The sequence below is a fragment of the Ceratotherium simum genome, chromosome 20 (genome assembly GCF_057802395.1).
Source record: "Ceratotherium simum simum isolate JZ-2026a chromosome 20, ASM5780239v1, whole genome shotgun sequence".
Classification (NCBI taxonomy): domain Eukaryota; kingdom Metazoa; phylum Chordata; class Mammalia; order Perissodactyla; family Rhinocerotidae; genus Ceratotherium; species Ceratotherium simum.
This window is the reverse complement of record NC_141919.1, coordinates 49,703,876-49,725,925: the sequence shown is the minus strand read 5'-3', so window position 1 is coordinate 49,725,925 and position 22,050 is coordinate 49,703,876. Positions and strand designations below refer to the sequence as shown.

Here is a 22,050-nt window from a genome sequence, read left to right as displayed (position 1 = left end):
CACATGATGTGGGGCATCTTTTCATATGCTTATTTGCCATCTGTGTATCTTCTTCGGTGAGGTGTCTGTTAAGGTCTTTGGCCCATTTTTCAATCTAGTTGTTTGTTTTCTTATTGTTGAGTTATCATTGTCTCTTTTAATCTATAGGTTCTCCCTCTCTCTCTCTCTCTCTGTCTCTTTTTTTCCCCTCAATATATTTTTGTTTAAGAAACTGAGTTGCTTGTCTGCAGTTTCCACAATCCGGATTTTTCTGAATGTATCATTTTGGTGTTGTATAAGGAGTTCCTCTCTCCCCTATATTTCCTGTAAATGAATAGTTGGATCTAGAAACTTGATTCAGGTTCAATTTTTTTGTTTGGCAAGGCTACTTCGCAGGCAGTGAGGCAGCCTTCCACCAGGAGGCGCAGTTGCTCTCTTTGAAATGTCAGCAGCCATTGATGATCACGGCATTGATTTACTGAAGAACTAAGGATTGCAAAAGAGTGATGATTCTAACTCTGCCATCCTTTCTTCTTTTATTAGGTTTTTATGCTTCTTTGAATAAATTTCCCCTCATCAACTATTTCGTTACCCTAAGATGCAATTTATATAGAGAGGCCAGGAAAACGTTTTAGTTTTCCTCTGTGTACCAGTTTTCAAAATAATGAGTTGGTTCCCTAACACCATCCTAATGTGACCAATGACGTTTTAAAATCATTATGAACTCATGAATGTGAACGTATTTGATATGTTTCATTGCACTCTAGTCATTAGATTATTGGTGCTCAAATTGTTCCATTTTTGACCAGTGGAAGACTATTCAAGCTGGCTCCTGAATCCTTTTGACATGACTCTGCTAGTCTCTAAAAACGTCTCTGCTGTCTGCTAAGACAAGATGTTTCAGGCTTCTTTTATATTTCCTAATTGGGATCTGGAATTAGCTATTTCGCCAAAGCGATGGTTCTCAAAGTGTGATCTGGAGAACCCTGGGAGTCCCTGTGATCCTTTCATGGGGTCTGTGAAGCCAAAATTATTTTCATAATAATACTAAGAGGCTTTGCCCTTTTTAACTCTCATTCTCTCACAAACATATGTGGAGTTTCCCAAAGGCTACACGGTGTGTGATATTACGATCGAATGCAGAAGCTGTTATAAGAATGCTGCTGTTATTTATTAAGCCAGACATGAGAGATTTACAAAAATGTAAAACAATGGCACTCTTCTCACTAAATAATTTTTGTTAATGGATATTTTGTTATTTTAAAATTTGTTTGGGGGCTGGGCCCATGGCATACTGGTTAAGTTTGGCATGCTCCACTTTGGTGGCCTGGGTTTGCAGGTTTGGCTCCCAGGCGCGGACCTACACCATTCATCAGCTATGCTGTGGCTGCGACTCACATAAAAAATAGAGGAGGACTGGCACAGGTGTTAGCTCAGGGCGAATCTTCCTCACCAAAAAAACCAAATTATTTTAATTTCTAATGCAGTAAACATCAATAGATAAACAAAATCTCTTTCAAGTCCTCAACAATTTTTAGGAATTTAAAGAGGTTTGGAGAGCAAAATGTTTTGAGAATTGCTGCTCCACGGAGTCTTGGCTCCTTTTAATAGAAAGTGGTATTTAGAGATCACAATCTAAGAGCTAGAGATGTTCATGGGTACCGGGTTGGCCATTGTTTTGAGGCCACTTCAATGGGCAGAGCTAAGATAAAATGATAAATATATTTAAATATAAAATACATCATGAGTTGATACCGATTCTTCCTATCCAAATTCAGAACTACATAGATTTTACTTAAACTCATACAATTTACATTTGTATCTCCTATCTCCCATAACAAAAACCCCAGCATAAAAGTTTCTTTTCAGTTTCGTATAACAATACCCCCACTACCATCACTACCAACAATATGCTTACTTAAAACAGCTTAAGATTTTCTATTTTTGCAGTTCATTTTGTCTTTGAGGTATATTTCTCTATGAATGTACAGTAATTTTGATGGTTTAAAGTTACTTGAAATGGTGTGTTTTCAATATTATGCCACCAAGCAGATCAGTTAGATCCATGTGTTTTTACTTTTGATTTTTAGAGGCTGCTTTTTGTAAATTTAATTTTGAATCATAATGTTATAAAAAGGTTACATGGTTCTAGAGTCAAATCTATGAAATAAGATATATTCAGAGAAGTTTAGCTTCTATCCCTGCCTCCTCTATCCTATTCCCTTCCTCCCTCATAGGTAACATTTAAAAAAAATCAATAGTTTTCTTTTCCTTTATTTTTAAAATTTAAGCAAACATGTATATACATTTAATATTACTACCACCCTCCTCTTTTTGGGTAAAAGGTAGCATACTAAATACACTTTTCTCCACTTAGCATTCTTCACTTGACGATATATTCTGGAGATCACTCCACAGCTGTATACAGAGCACTTCACTGCGTTATGGTACCATAATTTACTCAAATAGTCCTCTGTTGAGAAATTTTGGAGTACCTTCCAGTATTTTATTATAAATAGTGCTGCAGTGAATAGTCGTGCAGATTCCTTTCATATTTTGACCACTCTACCTTTAGGATAGAGTCCTAGAAGTGGGATTGCTGGGTCACAGTGTGAACGAGGCTATGAAATTCTGCGAGACACCAAGCGACTCTTTTTACTTCCGCGGTACACATGAAGGAAGAGGCTGAGGCAGCTGCTCAAGGTCATTGCGCCAGTCACTGACACGGCTGGGATTTAAACTTGGATGCAGGTGTCTCCGCAGACTTTAGGTCATGGGAAAAGGAATTTCAAGGTGGGAGAGGCAAGTGACGAATTCTGCATTTGGCCATCACACTTAATGAATCACTGATTCTCATCCTCCCAGCTTCCAGAACACCAGTTCTTCTTCCTTAACAGAACCTCCAGTCCTCTGACCTTTCGTACTTTCTTCTTATCCGTCGCTTCCCGGCTTATCCCACAACCCAAGCGCTCCCCGCACCGGCTTGGCCGCAACCTGGACCGACGCAGCGGGCTGCAGGGCTTTGCGCATGCCTGGCCGCGACGCGGGGATTGGAGCCGCCGCGGGGGGCGGGACCAGAGTTGACGTCATAACCGCGCGCCGTTCCCGGGTGCCCCCCCCCCCCCAAGGTCGCTTTGCGGAGCGGGAGCGCGCTTAAGTGACAAGACCCTCGTGCGGGGGGCGCGCCGTGTCCTTCGCCCTGGGTACCGGCGGCGACATGTCTGGGTACACGCCAGATGAGAAGCTGCGGCTGCAGCAGCTGCGAGAGCTGAGGCGGCGATGGCTGAAGGACCAGGAGCTGAGCCCCCGGGAGCCGCTGCTGCCCCCGCGGAGGATGTGGCCGGTGGAGGAATTCTGGAATAAGTTTTTGCAGGACAGGGCCCCCTGGAAGAACGTGGTGAGTGACGGGCCTCCCCCGGCCCCATACACACCCCCCGTGCGACCCCCAGCCTGGCTGCTGGACGCCTGCTCCTTGGAGCCCCGCCGGGGACTGAGGCTCTGCGCCCGCAGGGCCTGGGTGTTCCCCGAGGGAGAAGCAGGTGCAGCCGAGACTGAGGTTTAGTGGGGACGCTGTCGTGTCCCAGGAGTCCTGGGCTGGGGGTCGGGAGCCAGGAGCATGTGTGGCCTTGGGAGAGCCATGCCCTTTTGCTGTCATGTGACGAGGAGGCGAGTCTTTGCTTGGGTTTTGCAGACGCCGTACGCTTCGTTCTCTTTTGACTGTAGAGATCTTCCCCCAGGATGATAGCCAAGGATTCACTAGGGCTACAATTCTGTGATTTTGGTATTTGGGGACACTTGTCTGATTTTTAAGGTTGAGGTTATGAAGACCAACTTACCCTATACGCGACTACCAGAAGGCACAGCAAGCCCCTAGCTGGCCGTACAGCCCCCTGTGATCATGGTGAAAAACCGGGGCCTATCCGTGTGCCTCATGAGTCAGATCCGAGAGCCACCTTTCCAGACTACCACTGTGGACTTTTAACGCCATTTCATTTAAGAACGCCATTCCTGGACTTTGCAGAAAATCACTCATTCAAGAGCTGCCTTTATTTTCTGGTCTCTGGATATTTTCTTGAGGTCATTAATTAAATCACATCAGTTATGGGTGATGAACACTGCACCTCAGAATTGCTTTCAATTAGCTACAGCATTGGCTAATAATAATGGTAATACTAATAAGTAATGCTTGGGTGCTTACTTTGTGCCTGGCACTTTGCTGAGGGTTTTATACCTGTTGCTTTAATTCTTTTATCAGGTGGAAACTATTCCTAATCCTCATTTTAAAAAAAAATTATATTTTTTGCTGAGGAAGGTTAGCCCTGAGCTAACACCTGTGCCAGTCTTCCTCTATTTTGTATGTAGTTTGCCCCCACAGCATGGCTGAGTGGTGTAGGTCCATGCCCGGGATCCGAACCTGTGAACCTGGGCCCCCGAAGCAGAGCCCACTGAACTTAACCACTAGACTACAGGGCCAGGACCCTAATCCTCCTTTTAAATGTGTGGAAACTGAGGCCTACAAAAATTTAGTGGTTTACCGGTGGTCACAGAGCTAGGAATTGAAGGAGTTCACATTGAAATCCATGTGTATCTACTTTCCTACTGTGCTACAAAGCCTGGTGCAAATTTTTCTGCGGAAGTAGTGTCAGATCCTTATTTAAGTGGTAAAATTTGTGGTGGTAAAATTAAACTCTAATTCAACCCTCTTCTCCCCTTTTATCCCTGACATTTGTGGATTTTGGCAGTTACTGGTTGAAAGTTGACATCCCACCCTTCAGCCAGTGATCTAAGAAAGTAAATAATCATTTGTTGAAATCTGTCTCACCTTACCTTGAGTTTTTTCTTCCATAATTATACCTGTTAAAACACTGAGAATCTAGGTTGTCCTTTCCCTGAAAGGATAGATGTGTTTCAGTCAAATTGGCTGCCATGGAGAAGTTTCATTTTCAGTTCTCTGTTGCCTTTCTCTTTTAAAATAGTGTATGTGAAGGCATCTCACAGTGAGCTTGTAACACCCTGTCCCTGTATGAAAAACATTCTTTTTCCAGCATTGGTGTGCTCAAGGATGTGTGCCTTACACCTAGAATGGTACAAGTGGTGTTGACTGTGGCTATGTGAAACTGATAAATTAGGGAAATGACTTTACCTGAAAAATTCTGTAGGTTCGATTACTCTGGTTAAATAGATTAAAAGTATTCTTTCATTATTTATGCGTTGTTTTAGTTTTAACAAACTTATAAGGATATTGTTAGAAGTCTTTTTTTAAAAACATATATCTATAAATGCCTTACTATAGTCTTGCAAAATGCTACTTAAGCCTCGTTTGCTCTGAACTCTGTAGGTATCCCCTAGCAGGCCCAATGTTTAGTAAAAATATTCGAATGAGTGAGGTTAACTATAGACTGTAAGGAAATATGTAGCATTTAGAGATTTTAAAGTAATCACGACATTGTTATATCATTGATGCTTTTTTCTCTGCTACAACATAAAAAATGGGATATCTGTTCATTTTGCATATGTTTTTTTTCCCCAGCTCTATAAGACATACCGACACAGTATCTTTGCTTTTACTCATGTACTTATACCTGTTTGGATTATTCATTATTATGTCAAATATCATGTGAATGTAAGTATTTTTAAGTATGTGTTTTTCCGAATTTATTTTTAATATTGTACAAAATTATTTCCTGTGTGAATACGCCTTACTCTGCTTTACTTAGTGGAAATAGTCTGCCACTTATAACTGATTTTGAACTACTCCGAATCCTTTTAGGTAAAAAGTTTAATGAAACTTAAGTAATGTATGACTTTTCAAAAAGTTAGTCTTTATATTACTTGCTTACAATTTTTTATTTTTTATTTTTTGTGAGGAAGATCACCCCTGAGCTAACATCGATGCCAATCCTCCTCTTTTTTTGCTGAGGAAGACTGGCCCTAAGCTAACATCCGTGCCGATCTTCCTCCACTTTTTGTGGGACGCTACCACAGCATGGCCTGACAAGCGGTGCATCGGTGCGCTCCGGGCATCTGAACCTGGGCCGCCAGCAGCGGAGCGCGCACACTTAACCGCTAACCGCCGCGGCGCCGGCTCTACTTGCTTACAATTTTAAACGCATTTTCTCATACAGAGTGTTTAAATGATCAGAATGTAGTTGACCTAATAATACTAGTGTAAACTCTGGGTCGTGAGAAGGAAAGGAGAAAAGAATTTCTGTTCCTTTTTTTGAGCGTAGATCTAAGATAAAATTTGAATAGACAAAGGTTATCTTTGTCATTATCCCATTGTCTTTTCCTTCATTCGATCTGATTTTTGACAACTTTCTTTCTTTGAATCCAGGATGTCCAAAAGTGGAACTTTTTCACTGAAAGATCTTGCGTGGGGTGATTGAACTGAGCCAGTTGCTGTATTTTAAAGGCTAGGGATAGCCTGGGATAGAGTGCTGGAGTCCAGGCAGGGTGAGGAAGGAGTGCATTTCAGGGAGTGGCATGGAAGGAGTTGCAGTGCTGGCTGCCCAGCATGGAGTGTTGTAAGCCAAACAGAGTGAGGAGGACATTCTTGTATCCAATGAGGTGGGTTAGATCCTGAGTGGGTTACTGGGTGGGTGGCAGGGTTTGGTGAGTACACCTGTTTGGAGAGCTGCAGTGGCAGCAACCTGCTGTAGGATATTGGAACCTGAGCGAGGGGAGGAGGACATCTGGAAAAAGGATGGTTTGGGGCAGTGATAGAGGTCGCAACCCAGAGTAAGATGTCAAACCTGTGTGAGGTGAGGAGGTTATTTATATTGGAGTGTGGTGGTGAAATTGGTTATATACAGGAAGATTGATGAAATCAGTACAGGTATTGATGATAATGGGACCCAGGATTCTCACTGTTGGAAAAGGGAGTTACACATATGGAAAGGAGAAAACCCTGTGGTAGTGGAATGGAACTGGAAATATTGGTGTGAACTCAGGGTTTTTAATATGTATTGATAAATAAAAACAGATGTAAATGTAGATATTCCATAGCTCTGTCCACTGCCAGGGCCTGGGAGCAGTGCCACCTGTGGTAATTAGCACATCTAGCAGCCTGGTCTTATTTTGTAAATACAATTCTCTGCTGAAAGGATCCAGAGCTCCTTGGAGAAATGGCCAATTCTAGGACTAGGGCAGGGAAAATACAAGATGAGCTTGTTGTGCCAGAAAGTAAAGAAGTGTTCAAAGAAATGGAGATTTATCAAAAGGACACCGAGTCAGCTTAAAAGGACTCCCATTGAGACAGTTTGAGCATCAAAATAAATAATCATAGTAATAGATGATAGCCAACTGAATAAATAAATATGCAAATCCATGAGTCCATACTCATATAAATTAATGGGTAGAAGAGACAGCTTTTTGTACAATAGATTGCTAAATAATAAATGGACAAGGAAAGATAGAAGAGTCGCCATTTGAGAATCATCATAGTAATATTTTATTTAGCCAAGGAACATCAAAAGATGCTAAGATCGGGCCGGCCCCGTGGCTTGGTGGTTAAGTGCGTGCGCTCCGATGCTGGTGGCCCGGGTTCGGATCCCGGGTGCACACCGAGGCACTACTTCTCCGTCCATCCTGAGGCCGAGTCCCACATACAGCAACTAGAAGGATGTGCAGCTATGACATACAACTATCTATTGGGGCTTTGGGGGGAAAAAATAAAATAAATACAATCTTTAAAAAGAAAAAAGATGCTAAGATTAATCTCAGAATAACTAACTTCAACGTATTTGTTACAAAGGGAAAAAGATTAACTTTGTAGTGGAGAAACCTGGCAGACACCACCTTAATCAAGAAATCTAAATTAACATTACTAATAATGGGACAAACTGAAATTGTGAAATACTTGATAGGATGCAGTAAGAAGAAAGAGCATCAATTTTGCGATATTCCTGCTGAAAATGCATAACCTGAATCTAATCATGAGGAAACATAAGACAAACCCAAACTGAGGGACTTTTCTATATAATAATTGGCTTGTTACTTTCAAAAGTGTCAAGATCATGAAAGTTAAAGAATGACCTGATGATTTGTTCCAGACTGAAGAAAACTAGAGAGACATGTCAACTAAATGCAATTCTTGATTAATGGCATAATCTAAGTGCTAGTGAAAAGAACAAAGATAGCATTGGTGTCAGACTTTTAAAGATCTTATGCAATAGAGAACAAGTCACGTAAGAGGGGATTTTCTGAGAACTCTAAACAATTATTGAGACAATTGGTAAAATTTGAATGGATTCTTTAGACTAGATAGAAGGTAGTAATGTATCAAGGTTAATTTCCTGATCTTGATGGCTGTATTGTGATTATATTAAGAATATTGTCCTTATTTGTAGGAAATACACACTAAAGTAATAAACCAGTCAGCAATTTACTATGAAGGGATTCAATAAAAAAGTTATTTTTACAATTCTTGCAACTTTCTGTAAGTTTAAAATTATTTCAAGGTAGAAAACAAAATATAAGTTAGGGACTGCCTAACACATTGTAGATAATCCAGCTGAGATTTGCTTTGTTAGCCTGCTGAAAGGAGAGTGAAACAAATAACCAGAATAGTTTGGGGCTCTCAGGAAATTCCCTCTAACATGTTGTTGCCTGCAGTGGAGAACAGACTGTGGGAGGGGAGGGCACGCATGGAAGCAGGGAGACTAGCAGGTGAAAAACGGTGGAGGCCTGGACAAGGGTGGTAGCACTAGAGGTGCTGGGAAGCGGTTAGATTCAGGATGTAATCTCAAGGTGGAAACAACAGGGTCTGCTGAGGAGTCAAGGTTTTGGTGTTTTCGCCTTCGTAAAGGGGAGAACGAAAGCATCATTTACCGAGATAGGGAAGAATTTGGGGCTAGGGGAGGTTGTGTTGGACCTGGTTAGGTTTGAGATGCCTATTTGATAGCTAGGCAGAGATCTTGAGTAAAAGTTGGATGTATGAGTTTGGAGTTCGGTGAAAGTTTTGGACTTAAGTTAAAACTTTGGGATATGATCTACTTTTAGGAGAAATTCTAAAACCATAATTAACAGAGCATTACTTTTATTGCAGACAAAACCATATGCCATTGTTGACAGGAAGCCCAGAATATTTCCAGTAAGTCTTAAACTGTCTCTGGTTTTTCTTTTGTTCATTATTTTCTCTCTCCTTTCCCTTCTCAAGTGTTTTTGACTAAAATGTTCCCTTCTTTTCGCTGTCAGTTTACATGCCTGTTTTGTGTATTCTTGTGGGAAAAAAAAAGGAGGAACTAGTGTGAGGTAGCAATCACAGCTGAAAATGGGAAGTGGCACATTTCTTTTCAACTTGGCTGTAAAACTTGTCGTGTGACCTTTGTTGTCCTCAAGTGAATGGAAGGTACCAACAGCTTTTTACCGGTGCCCTATTTCATGTTGGGTAAGGACTTAGGGCCCTAGCCTAAGCAGACACCTGAGCAGAGTGACAGCAACTGCATTCCTCTGGTGTTATTTCCAGATCATTTTTTATGGCAATTTGACCTTAACCTCTCCATCTGTGAATTCAAATCTGTTCATGTGTGCTTTAAGTTTCATATTAGGAATGTGTAAGCTATTATCCCAATTTAAAATGAGTCTTTTCAGATTAAAAGATTACTCAGTAGTCAGTTGGAGTTTTTACTGTTTGTGAGGTTATTGTTTAGCATAGTAACAGACCTGCTGTGTTCTTGTCCTGCTTCTAGTCACAGATACTGAACTGCTATCAATCTCTAAGTTGTGTAATTTTAAAACACAAAACTCAGTGTTGATTTTTGCTTCAATCAAATGACATAGTCAAATAATCCATTATCTACTGTAACAGAAGGGAATTTCAGGGAGAACAACCAAAATTGGCTAACCCTTCCAGTTGGAGCTCTGCTTTAGGAAATAGGGGATTTTTTCTGTATTTCATTGTGTATAATTCATGTGTGTCAGGGTCTAGGTAGTCTCAAAATAGGAAATTATCTTGCTGGTTTCACCAGTTGGGTAATTCATTTATTCTTCCGTTTATATATCTGTTTATTTATTTTGCCATTACTGTTCAAAGGAAAAGAAGGAGGGCTCTCTATAGAAGACCACATAGTGATTCCATAGCATTTCTCCTACTTCTGTATTTTTTGCCACTGTGGTTCTTTCCTATCTCTGTACCATTGACCCTTTTGAGGAAAGAATGCTCATTTATACAGACATTAATTAGAATAGGATAGACAGGAACAAACCCCCAAATCTCAGGGGCTTAACAAGACAAAGGTTTATTTCCTATTGACATCACAGACCAGTGTGGATCAGTCCTCCTCAATCTCATAATTACGCCACCTGGAACATGAAGCTTCCAAGATCAGGGTAGGGAGAGAGGGCTGGACGTCTCAGGGGACCCCATCTAAAATAAGTGCTGCAAGCATGTCCTCCTTAGGGTTGTACAGACTTCAGAGTCTGCCTCCTGCTCACAGAAGGTTGAGTGCCAGAGCGGGTTTTAAGCTCAGACATTCACAGGCTTTTGTTGTCTATATGTTTGGTTTCTTTAGCCATCTAGTTTCCACACCATTTGGTAGGTATAGAAAGAAAAATACTTGGTAGGAGTCTACTCTGTTTGCTTCTAGTCAGTCCCACGTGCCAGTGTCTGGGCTTTCTATACAGTTACCAAGTTCTCTTATTTCTTTGTCCTTACGCAACTGCCTCTCTCAACTCAGTGGCAGCTATGTGGAGGCCACCTGAAACAGACGATGCAGAGGTTCCCTTCCCTTCAGTGTGATCTTTGCCATAGAGCTGATCCCTCTGTTAGTACTGAGTTTTATTGGACATTTCTCAGAATCTCGTGTTAACTCTTACTGTTTGGAGATTCAGAAACAATCAATCTGATTTTCCAGTATTGCAAGGTCCCCAATTTTTGGATTCTCTCCATTTTTATTTCTCCTCTGAAATCAGCCACTTCTTGCCTGAGCTCATGTTTCTTAAGTACATTCCCAAGGCAGCCGGTAGTAAACACATGCTATAACTTTTTTTCAGTTACTTCTCCTAGAACCTCAAGTTCATTAGACAGAGTGCTTCCAAGTCATCACTGCCTTTTGTTTCCATCTTTTAGCCTCCAATGCCAGTGTCCTTGCCACCAGACTGCTAAGCCAGTGCCATGTGGTTCAATTTTTATTACAGCAGCATCAGTACCACTTCAAGTTACTAATTTCTGTGTTAGGATAATGCTAGCTGTGGTAACCAATTTTCCCCCAAATGTATAATGGCTTAAACTTAATACAAGTTTATTTTCTCAGGTCACAGTCCTGAGTACCAGGTCAGGAATGGCAGAGGTGGGGATGAGGGTAATTCTACTCTACTCAGTCATTCACAGGCTGTCAGGCTGACAGAACCTGCTATCTTAAACAGAAAGCTGAAATTAAAGCTAAGTAATTGGCCTAAAATTATACAGCTTGTCAGTGGAGGTTCTAGGATTCTCACCACATGGTTGTGTGTCCAAAGCCCATGCCTTTTCTACTACACACACTCTGTCTAGATTTGAAAAGACACCTGAACCAGCTGCCCAGGGAAAGTTTGCATTCTGTCTCTAAAATCTGAGCCAAATGGTAAACTGGTGATTGCCCAACCCATTCAGTTGCTGGGAATACATTTCCTCCTCATATTGAACTGAAGATGTTTCCCTGCAACTTCTTTCCAGGGCCTGTCCTGTTTCTTGGGGCCATGCAAAATAGAGATTATCCCTTTATCACTTTGTAAAGACAACTTTCATGTCCTTTCTGGTCCTTTTGTTTGAGTGAAACTTCCCCTATTCTTTTACATATTCCTTAAGATTTTGTATACTGGTTGCTCCTCTTCAGACAACCCCTACTTGGTCTAAGTCCCTTTTAAAGTGTGAGTGCCAGAGCTGAACTGGATTTTCCACATGAGGTCTGACCAAGTGGAATTGTCACCTCTGCAGACAAAATTTTTCTCCTAATGCATCTTTGTTTTTCTAGGGTGATACAATTCTGGAGACTGGAGAAGTAATTCCACCAATGAAAGACTTTCCTGAGCAACATCATTGAAGATTACTTTAAAATTTCAAAGGTGTATCAGCCCAAGTTTGTTCCTACATTACCACATTTACTGAATATATTTTCTGGAAAAGTAACTTTAATAAAGTTTACTCTCAGATATGTGTTGTCTGTTTCTTCCCAAACACTTGAGACTGAATTATTTGACAATAAGTAAAAACTGGGCACGCTAAAAAATGATAGAAGCAATCACCTACTTTTTCTGGCCATTCTTGACTTGGAAAACAGGATATAGAAAAGTATTTAGTTACAAGATAGATTTTTTTCTTACACAGTACTTAATCTAGTCTGATGTGAAGGTATGCAACAGAATGAAATGCTGCAATAAACAAACAGAAGAACAAATTCCACACGCTTTGTTTTTAAAAAAGGCTTTCTGAGGCATTTAAAAAATATTTTAGAAACTCTACATTGAAAAGCATGGCAATCCATCTATGATCTGATACTCAAAGGCTGTCAGCTCTAGGTTGTTTTGTTTTGTTATATATGACAGTGTAAAAGACAAATCTCTAACTATTTGAAAAACTGGTATGTGAGTAGCTATTATAAAAGACCGTATACAAAAATAAAGTTGGAAGCTTTGTATTGAGGATTTTACATCTAGACACACGTCAGATAAGCACGAGGTAAAGAACTGTATTTGCATAGAATGATATCCAGAGGAATTACAAATTTTCGTTCATCCCGAAGACTTTGGGTATTCCTTCCTTAGCTGTCGCCGTGCAGCTACTGTCGATGCATAGATGACGTATCCCCAGGAGAGTAACACAACCGCGAGCAGCAACTAAGAGAAACAAGCGGGGAAGTGAAAGCAAAAAAACCTCGTCTCGGGAGCGGCACGCCCCGCCCCGCGCCCCCGGGCCGCCGCGTACGTTGCTAGGGTGGGAATTACAAGCCGGCGCAGGCCGGGTTCCGGAGCGCGGGCTCCGAGCAGCCCTTACGTAAGGAGCGGAAGAGCGTGTCCTCCAGGAAGAGGCGGGGCCGAGGGGAGCGAGTAAAACGCTTCATTCAGGAATGGATTTTAGAATTTCTGGGCGCTGAAGGAATAGGCACCCCTCCGCCCGCGGGCCCGGGGCGTGGACGCCGTGGAGCCCCGCCGACCCGCACCTACCGCTGAGTAGATCCAGTCCAGCGTGCGGCGACTCACCGGCCTCATGGTAAGCGGCGGCGGCGGGCGGCGGGCGCTGCAGGCCTAGGCGAACCTGCGGGGCGGCGGCAGCCGGGCGGCGGCGGCCATCTTTCAGCCGGGCACAGCGCCCGCCCCCTCGCCTCCGGCCGCGCGGCCCGGCTTCGCGGCGGCTGCTTCCGCCCGGGGTGGGCGGTCACGTGATCGGGCCCAGCCCGCCTTTCAGGGACGCGGGGAGCGCTGCGAGGAAAGACGTTGGAATCGGCTTTTCTGCCGCCTGGAGAGAGAGGCGTGCGCCGTCAACCGGTCTTCCTCCAGCTGCAGTGCAGATGAATGCGGGCTAACGTGCCGTCGCGTGTAGTGGAAGCTTGAGGAAGCAGTCCGCGTTTTAAACGTGACAGCGGCGGGTACCGTGGACGCAGTGACGTCTCCCCCGCATGTACCCCATAACATACAGAGGTTCGCACATGCATCTCGGGCACGGTTAACACGAAGCCCCGCCACTTCCTCGCGAGTGGCGAGTCGTGGGAAGCGCGCTGACCGAGCCGGTCCTCAGGGAACGCAGGTCTGAGGACGCTGGCTCGCTGAGGCCCAGATGCTTCTGAGAAGTGCCGGCACGGGCGCCCTGCCAGTCAGCCGGTGTCGGCCGGGCGTTTGCCGCTGACAGACGCCAGCACGGGGGCGCGTGTCAGGAGGCACGGCGGTTTGGCACGAAGTCCAGCTCCGGACGCCGGGCGCTCGCGCGCAGGCCCGCGGAGGGACGGGGCCGCCCCGGCTCCGGCGTCCGTGTCCGCGCTCGGCGAGGTCCGCCCCAGATCGCGGGGCGGGCGGAGGCGGCCGTTAGGGAAGACGCGCTCCGTTTGGGCGAGAGGTCACGGCCCCTTCTTAGGTGTCCCCGTGTCTCCCCGATGGAGGACTCTGGAGACTGTGGGACACTGGTTGGGCTCTGGCTGTGGATTCCATTCGAATCCCGGTGTTATTTCCCAGCTGTGCAGCGGAGGTAGCGTCACTTTCCTCCCGTGTCGCCCCGTTCCTTCCTCTACACCCGAGACGTAATTTCACTAATTTCTCGCGGAGTTTGGTGAGGTGGAACTGACACCGAGCTAGTTGCGCGTTTTCCGGGTAAGTGAGGGGCGAACATTAAGTGGTGCCCCCGTCCCCCCACCCCCGGCGGTTAACAGTAACAAGAATTACGGTGAGGCTGGTGACTTCTGCCCCCGGGGTCACGTCGCTCTCGTTCCAGGAACGGCGGGCGCGGTGGGGGAAGGGCCGGGCTCGGGGCGGGCGCCCTCTCGCCGCGCATGCGTCACGCCGGCCGGGGCTGTGTTTTGACGCGCCGGCGGCTGCGGGGCGGGTTTCGCTTTCCGCCGCCGCCCCCAAGCTGCCATTGGTGATGAGCGCTTTACGTCACAGGGGTCGCAGCAGCCGCCGGGGTCTCCGCTGTCTCGCGAGGAGGGTGAAGCGCCCGCGCCCGCTGCCGAGGGCCGGCGGCGAAGTCGCCGGGTACGCCTCCGCGGCTCGTGCCGCCACCGACCGAGCCTCCTGGGCCGCCGGGAGCTTGCCACGGGCCCCCCAGCCAGGCCTGCGCCTGCATCCTCCGAGGTGAGCGGGGTGGGGAACAATGGGGCGCGGGGTCGGCGGGGCCGGGCGAGCCGGAGCTCCCCCTGCGGCGGGCCCGGGGCCGGGGCCGGGCCCGGGCCGAGGGAGCTGCGGTCTGGGCCCGGGCCGTGCGGGCCGCGGCGGGCAGGGGTCCGGCCGCGCGGGCGCTGCGGTGGCGCACCTGTGGATTCGTGCGGTGGGCGGGCGCCGGCGGCGGCTCCAAGCAGCGCTGCGAGGGGCGCGAGCCCGGCCGAGTACTGGAAAGAACTTGGTCTCCGGGGAAGAAGCCAACACAAAACGTTCACGTCTGACTCGTGGCCTCGCCGCTTTCCGAGCCGTGAGCTTGGCCAGGTCCCCTGATCTCGCCGAGCCCATCTGTGAAATGGGAACAACAGTATTTTAGTTCGTTGTGATTATGTAATGCACGTGGTGCTTAGCGTAGATCCTGACCGGTTCTCAACCAAAGGAAGCGACTCCCGCCGCGCCTCCTGGAGTTGTCTGTGCGGTGTCACACAGTGGGCTGGGCTCCCCTGCCTGTGCCTTCTTCGTCCCTCGAGTCGGCGCAGCCTTCCTCAAGGGCTGCTGATTCCTAGACTGGAAGAGGGAGGTACTGAGATGAGGCGAACAGTGATTTAAGAGGAAAAGTGAATAGGATTTTTGGTAGGTAATTTTCAAGATTTTTTAAGATAAATTAAGAAAGAGCTACCCAAGATATAAGTTAATAGTGGTGGGAGTTGGGTTTTTATGTTTGTTCTGAGACACGTGACATGTAAAGCTGTACAGTCAGCTAGAACAACATGCTTATCTGGAATGAGTGGCTTTAGAGGGCAGTGGTTCCCAGGCAATTCTTTTAATTGTTGGAATTGGAATTAAATTTTATAGGATCTGGTCAATAGATCCTGTCACTTCGTTATGATCTTTTGGAATTGGTGATTAAGTTGCAGTTCAGAGAGATACAGTGATTTCTTTAACGTCAGAAGAGGGAAGACCCAGATTATTTTTAATGTTTCGGGGTGTTCATCCTCTTGTGAACCCTTATTAGCCACTTTACCTAGGTATATTAAGGGTAATAATTGTATTAAGTATGCAGATTATGTGATTGTTGTTGACTGTTCTCTTTCTGGGCCTTTATAATCAGTTATGGATGATGGAAACGACCAAAATTAACTTTATTTTCACATAACATAGGGAAACAGTATTAAGTCCTTACTGTGCACCGAGCACTATGCTAAGCATTTATGTGGAATATATCCCTTCACACAACCACCTTTTCGGGTGGGTACTCTTACTTTACCCATTTTTAGAATTGAGAAAATAATAAGGTTTTGAGAAATTAAGTAACTTTCTCCAGATCACACCACTAATAAGTGGTTTTGATTCTCAGCCCTGGCTCTGCATTAGAGTTAACACCACTCCCCCAAATGTAATCAGCTAGTGATTAAATTTTATAGACAGCGATAATTTAAGGAATGCCACAGAAGATGACTTTTACAGGAAGTCTGGCTTTATAAAATATTTAATTCTGCAGAGCATTCCTCCTTTGTTTATATCACTGTGAAGTTTTTTAAATGTCCAGTCTGTGGTCTAATTTAGACTCCAGCCTCCTGATTCTTCTGGGAATGGGTCCCCCTCCCCCATCCGTTTTCCCCAGATATGTATGGTTGTTGATTATCTGAGATTCCCCCAAAGTGTGACACAGAGGGTTCTTATTCTTGTTAAAAGCCAACAGATTTGAAGATTTGGGGAAGGGAAGGTTTGGTTTAATCATTTATCCTAAAGGTGGTAAACTTCATTTAGAATTTGGGAGACAGTTAAGGAAATGGGATCAGAAGAACTGGTTAATCTTCTCTATGGGGAAATTAATTTGGAGTCCTAATTCCTAGAGTGCCAGGATTGAGAAACCTTTATTACAGGCTTCTTCTAGAACCTGAAGCCCTAAATCTACCATCGGTTTCACTTTTGCTACTTAAACCTCGAACCCCTCCTACAAACTTACAAACCTTAATCTGTCCTAGCCATCACTGTTTTATGCCTTAATTTGTTTTAAGATATAATTTACATTCCATCCATAAAGTTCACTTGTTTAAAGTATATAATCCAATGGTTTTTTAATGTATTTACGGAGTTGTGCGACTATAATCTAATTGGACATTTTCATCATCCTGGAAAGAAACATTATAATCCCTCCCCCTGTCTCCTGGGAACCACCAATCTACTTTCCATCTATAGGTTTATCTGGTCTGGACATTTCGTATAAATGGCATCATACAACATGTGGTCTTTTGTGACTGATTTTTTTTCCATTCAGCATAATGAGAACATTCATCTGTGTTGTAGCATGTATCAGTACTTCATTCCTTTTTATTGCCAAATATTCCATTGTATGGCTATACCACATTTCATTCATCCATTCATCAGCTGACGGACATTGGGTTATTTCCACCTTTGAGCTATTATGACAAATGCTGCTATGAATATTCACTTATAAGATTTTGTGTGGACATATGTTTTCATTTCTCTTGGATAGATAAGTGTGGAATTGCTGGGTCATATGGTAATTCGACTTTATTTGTATCTTAGCAAATATTTTAATTTTAGTATTTAGTGATGATTTTGAAGGACTGAATTCCTTATTTGATGGTTTATATTCATTGCCATTGTTTGATGTTTCTGATGAGTATCATTCTTTGTAGCTAAAGAGATTCCTGTGTAGAAATACAAAACAACTCTTAATTTGTCCTTTTTACCTACTATGGATGATATTACTGGTCGTTCTTTAGACTTGTGCTGTCAAAGTGGTTAACAGGCTTATAAAATTAGGGAAGGGAAGACTAAGATTCCATTTTTTAAAAATCATACTTATTTGAGGTTTTATTTTATTTGAACTTCAAGTTTACTACCTAATAATTTCCTTTAATAAATTCATTCTGGGTTGGAATTTTTATGTGAACTGGAAATGTTTAATAAACACTAAAATTCTATCTTCCAAAGAAGCAAATTAAGATAAGATGTATTAACTTGAAATTCACCAGTCTTTGTTCAAAGTCTGATAATTCCTTTATTATGTAGAGAGGCACACTAAAGTCCAGAGTTAATATGGCTTTCTCCAGTTTACAGAGTTAGTTTTAGGTGAAACTGATCCTCAATCCAGGTCTTCTGATAACTTCTCCAGTTCCCTTTCCACTCTTCACTCCTTCCCCTAATGCACTGAGTAGGAGAATAAAGAAATTAGGGGGAAATGCTGAGAAATTTATGCAATATTAAGATTTCAGAGTTTAAATATATTAACAAAAAAGCAATTAGTATTATATATTTATGATTTTACTATTTTGCTTAAGGGCAGTGGTGATTTTTGCATTTCCACTCTAGAAAATAGAAGACTAGAATATTTGCACCCCCTGAAGAGACTTCTTTAGTATTAATTGATTCCGTATTAAGTTATGGCTCTGAGAAAGCCAAGATGCCTTAGATGAGCAAGTTTAATTTGATCTACGAGGAAATACTTAAATTTCACAACCATAGATTTCTGTTGCGGGTTTTGTTTGTTTTTGTTAGAGCTTGGTAGGGCCAATGAGTCTACTGTTTAGGAAATTACAGTTCTGTTCTTTGACTGACTTGACCGCAGTTGACTAGTGATGGGACCTCCTGTGACAGGAGGTGGAGAAGGATGAAAAATAGGCCCAGGAAAACATTAAGGAAGACACTAATATTTAATATATACAAAATGATTAGTATAAAATGCAGCTAAAGAGGGATTTTATAAGATAACAAGGCCAAAATGTAATGCATACTAGATTTCAGCTCTGGCAAATTTATTTTATAAGTTATGGGCCAGTATAAACTGATAAAGAAAACAACACTAATCTTTAAGATTCTGGGGTCCGTGTGGGAAGAGATAAGGGAAGGGGACTGAAAGCAAGTCACTGTTTGCATTTGTTTCAGGTTTAGTCATTCCTCTTTTATCAGGTTACTGATATATTTTTTTCCCTTTTACAGATAATGGCATCAGCCACTAAGGAATTTAAAATGGACAACTTTTCACCTAAAGCTGGCACTAGCAAATTGCAACAGACAGTCCCAGCTGATGCATCTCCCGATTCTAAGTGTCCTATATGCTTGGATAGATTTGATAATGTGTCGTACTTAGATCGCTGTTTACATAAGTTCTGTTTTCGCTGTGTGCAGGAGTGGTCAAAAAACAAAGCCGAATGTCCACTGTGTAAACAGCCCTTTGATTCTATTTTCCATTCTGTGAGGGCAGAAGATGACTTCAAGGAGTATGTCCTAAGGCCTTCATATAATGGTTCTTTTGCCACCCCTGATGTTCCGCGATTCCGCTATCGTACAACTATGACAAGGGACCGAGGTGCTTCTGTTTATTCACCCAGTAGTACCATGAGTAGAAGAACAACGACTCCCCCAGATAGTGGAGTACTCTTTGAAGGGTTAGGCATTTCCACAAGACCTCGAGATGGTGAAATTCCTCAATTTGTGAGACAGTTTGCAATAAGGAGGCCACCTACTGCAGATGAAAGATCTTTGCGGAAAATTCAAGAACAGGATATTATTAATTTTAGACGAACTCTCTACCGCGCTGGTGCTCGCGTTAGAAATATTGAAGATGGTGGTCGATACAGGGATATTTCAGCTGAATTTTTCCGCAGAAATCCCGCTTGCCTTCACAGATTAGTCCCCTGGTTGAAACGTGAACTTACGGTTCTTTTTGGAGCTCATGGGTCTTTAGTGAATATCGTCCAGCACATCATCATGAGTAATGTTACTCGCTATGACTTGGAGAGTCAGGCATTTGTGTCTGATTTAAGGCCATTTTTACTGAATCGGACTGAGCATTTTATACATGAATTTATCAGTTTTGCTCGATCGCCTTTTAACATGGCAGCCTTTGACCAGCATGCCAATTATGATTGCCCTGCTCCTTCATATGAAGAAGGTAGCCATTCTGATTCTTCGGTCATAACAATATCTCCCGATGAAGCTGAGACCCATGAGCTGGATATTAATGTAGCCACTGTAAGTCAGGCACCATGGGATGATGAAACTCCAGGGCCGTCTTACTCAAGCTCAGAGCAGGTGCACGCTGCCATGTCTTCCCTTTTAAATACTTCTGACAGTTCCGATGAGGAACTTGTAACAGGAAGAGCCACGTCTCAGATACAAGTACAAACCAATGAGGACCTAAATAATGACAGTGATTCTTCTTCGGATAATTGTGTCATTGTTGGGTTTGTCAAACCACTAGCTGAGAGGACCCCAGAACTTGTGGAACTGTCCTCTGATTCTGAGGAGTTAGGCTCCTATGAGAAAATGGAGACGGTGAAGACACAAGAACAAGAGCAGTCTTACAGTTCTGGTGATAGTGATGTTAGTAGATGTTCCTCTCCACGCTCTGTCCTTGGCAAGGATGAGCAAATAAATAAAGGTCATTGTGACTCTGCTACAAGAATCAAATCAAAGAAGGAAGAGAAACGATCTACCTCGTTGTCCTCTCCCAGAGACCTGAGCTCATCTATCAGAGGAGACAGAGTATATTCCCCATATAACCATAGACACAGAAGAAGGGGAAGATCGAGAAGTTCAGATTCACGTTCCCAGAGTAGAAGTGGGCATGATCAGAAGAATCGTAGGAAGCATCATGGGAAAAGAATGAAAAGCAGACGATCCAGGAGCAGGGAGAGTAGCAGGCCCAGAGGTAGAAGAGACAAAAAGAGATCAAGAACTAGAGATAGCAGTTGGTCGAGAAAAAGCCAAACTCTCTCTCTAAGTAGTGAAAGCACGAGCAGGTCAAGATCTCGGAGCAGTGATCATGGTAAAAGAAGATCACGGAGCAGAAATAGAGACCGTTATTATTTAAGAAATAATTATGGAAGCAGATACAAGTGGGAATATACTTACTACAGTAGAAACAAGGACAGGGATGGCTACGAATCATCTTACAGGAGGAGGACGATGTCCAGAGCTCATTATTCCAGACAATCTTCAAGTCCAGAATTTAGAATGCAGTCCTTTTCTGAGAGAACAAATGCTAGGAAAAAAAATAATCACAGTGAAAGGAAATATTACTACTACGAAAGGCACAGATCAAGGAGCCTGTCTAGCAATAGATCAAAGACTGCATCGACAGGGCCTGACCGGGGGAGAAATGAAAAGCCTGGAGGGAAACGAAAATACAAAACACGACATCTGGAGGGTAACGAAGTGGCTCAACCAGCTCGTGAATTTACTTCTAAAGTAAAGGAAGGTCATTACCAAAAATCTTCATCAAAATCGGATGGAAACTATAAAAATGAGAGCGACAGTTTTTCAGATAGCCGATCATCAGATAGAGAGACAAAACACAAGAGGAGGAAAAGGAGGACCCGAAGCTTAAGTGTGGAGATAGTTTATGAAGGAAAAGCTACTGATACAATGAGACATCATAAAAAGAAAAAGAAGAAACATAAGAAGAAGCATAAGAAACACCATGGAGATAATGCTTCACGGTCCCCAGTTGTAATTACCATTGACAGTGATAGTGATAAAGATTCTGAAGTAAAGCAGGATGCAGAATGTGACGGTAGTGGTCCTCAAGGCCCTCTACGAAGTGAGTTTTTGGCTCCTTCCTTGGAAACATTTGAAACTAAAGATATAGTTACAATAGAAGATGAATTTGGTGTCCTGGACAAGGAGTGTGATATCACCACACTTAATAACAACTTGAATAATGCCAACAAAATTGTAGATAATATTCCACCCCAGGCGGCTTCAGTTGAACAAACTCTGGATGTAAGAGAAGAGAGCACCTTTGCCTCTGATTTGCAGAACCAGCCCAGTAATGTCTCTATTCAAACTGAGCCGTCAAGGCAATTGCCATCTCCACGGACATCATTAATGTCAGTGTCTCTTGGTAGAGACCATGATATGTCTTAAAACTGCCAAAGCATCTCATTGAGAATTCTCATGGTATAAAAAGAAAAAAAACCAGAACAATGTCATCTACTGCAGTCTATTTAAAGATGACTTGGTGAAAATGGAAACTCTCTTCCCCCTTAAAAATATTTTACGTGATTTTTTTGTGTTAAAAATTTGTAAAAATCATTATTTGTTCAAAAAGTATGTATGTCCCACCCTCAGAGATATGCACTTTTAAGTGAAGAAAATGATATTGCTAGCAGTTTATTTAAAACTTGGGATCCTTTTTAAATAAAAAAAAATATAAATTTTAGAAGTTATTTCATAAAGCCATATGGTATTGACATATTTTTAAAGTAGTTAATGAGTATTTTTGAATTTTTTTTTTGAGAGTTACTCTGGAAATGT

At 43.2% G+C, this 22,050-nt stretch overlaps 4 protein-coding genes across 7 annotated transcripts in view; 3 read left to right on the top strand and 1 right to left on the bottom strand.

The window, feature by feature from the left end:
• Window positions 1-3,095: 3,095 nt before the first annotated feature.
• NDUFB6 (NADH:ubiquinone oxidoreductase subunit B6) lies at window positions 3,096-12,108 on the top strand. 2 transcript variants are annotated; one of them, XM_004428372.3, is made up of 4 exons: window positions 3,102-3,376; window positions 5,510-5,602; window positions 9,026-9,070; window positions 11,931-12,108. In XM_004428372.3, the coding sequence occupies exons 1-4, from the start codon at window positions 3,197-3,199 to the stop codon at window positions 11,997-11,999; spliced, it is 387 nt and encodes a 128-aa protein (XP_004428429.1). In that variant the 5' UTR covers window positions 3,102-3,196; the 3' UTR covers window positions 12,000-12,108. The 2 variants fall into 2 exon arrangements, with proteins under 2 accessions (XP_087300840.1, XP_004428429.1); XM_087444714.1 differs by lacking the exon at window positions 5,510-5,602 and having other exon boundaries at window positions 3,096-3,376.
• Window positions 12,109-12,574: 466 nt separating this feature from the next.
• On the bottom strand, window positions 12,575-13,911 carry TZMP1 (transition zone microprotein 1). Its single transcript, XM_087444715.1, is given in 3 exon segments — window positions 12,575-12,702; window positions 12,705-12,792; window positions 13,120-13,911. Coding segments are annotated over 3 exon segments (162 nt in total). The 5' UTR covers window positions 13,165-13,911; the 3' UTR covers window positions 12,575-12,673.
• TOPORS (TOP1 binding arginine/serine rich protein, E3 ubiquitin ligase) lies at window positions 13,052-22,001 on the top strand. Of its 3 annotated transcripts, none has more exons than XM_014786000.2 (3): window positions 13,052-13,165; window positions 14,548-14,736; window positions 18,730-22,001. In XM_014786000.2, exons 1-3 carry the CDS (start codon window positions 13,163-13,165, stop codon window positions 21,658-21,660), a joined length of 3,123 nt encoding a protein of 1,040 aa, XP_014641486.1. In that variant the 5' UTR covers window positions 13,052-13,162; the 3' UTR covers window positions 21,661-22,001. The 3 variants fall into 3 exon arrangements, with proteins under 3 accessions (XP_014641486.1, XP_014641487.1, XP_087300836.1); XM_087444710.1 differs by lacking the exon at window positions 13,052-13,165 and adding an exon at window positions 14,201-14,256; XM_014786001.2 differs by lacking the exon at window positions 14,548-14,736 and having other exon boundaries at window positions 13,086-13,165.
• The window catches only part of RIGI (RNA sensor RIG-I), a 65,647-nt gene continuing 56,652 nt past the window's right edge, over window positions 13,056-22,050 (top strand). The window contains exon 1 of the mRNA XM_087444713.1: window positions 13,056-13,165. The gene's annotated coding sequence lies outside the window, so the exon portion shown is untranslated. The remainder of the gene's footprint in view (window positions 13,166-22,050) is intronic.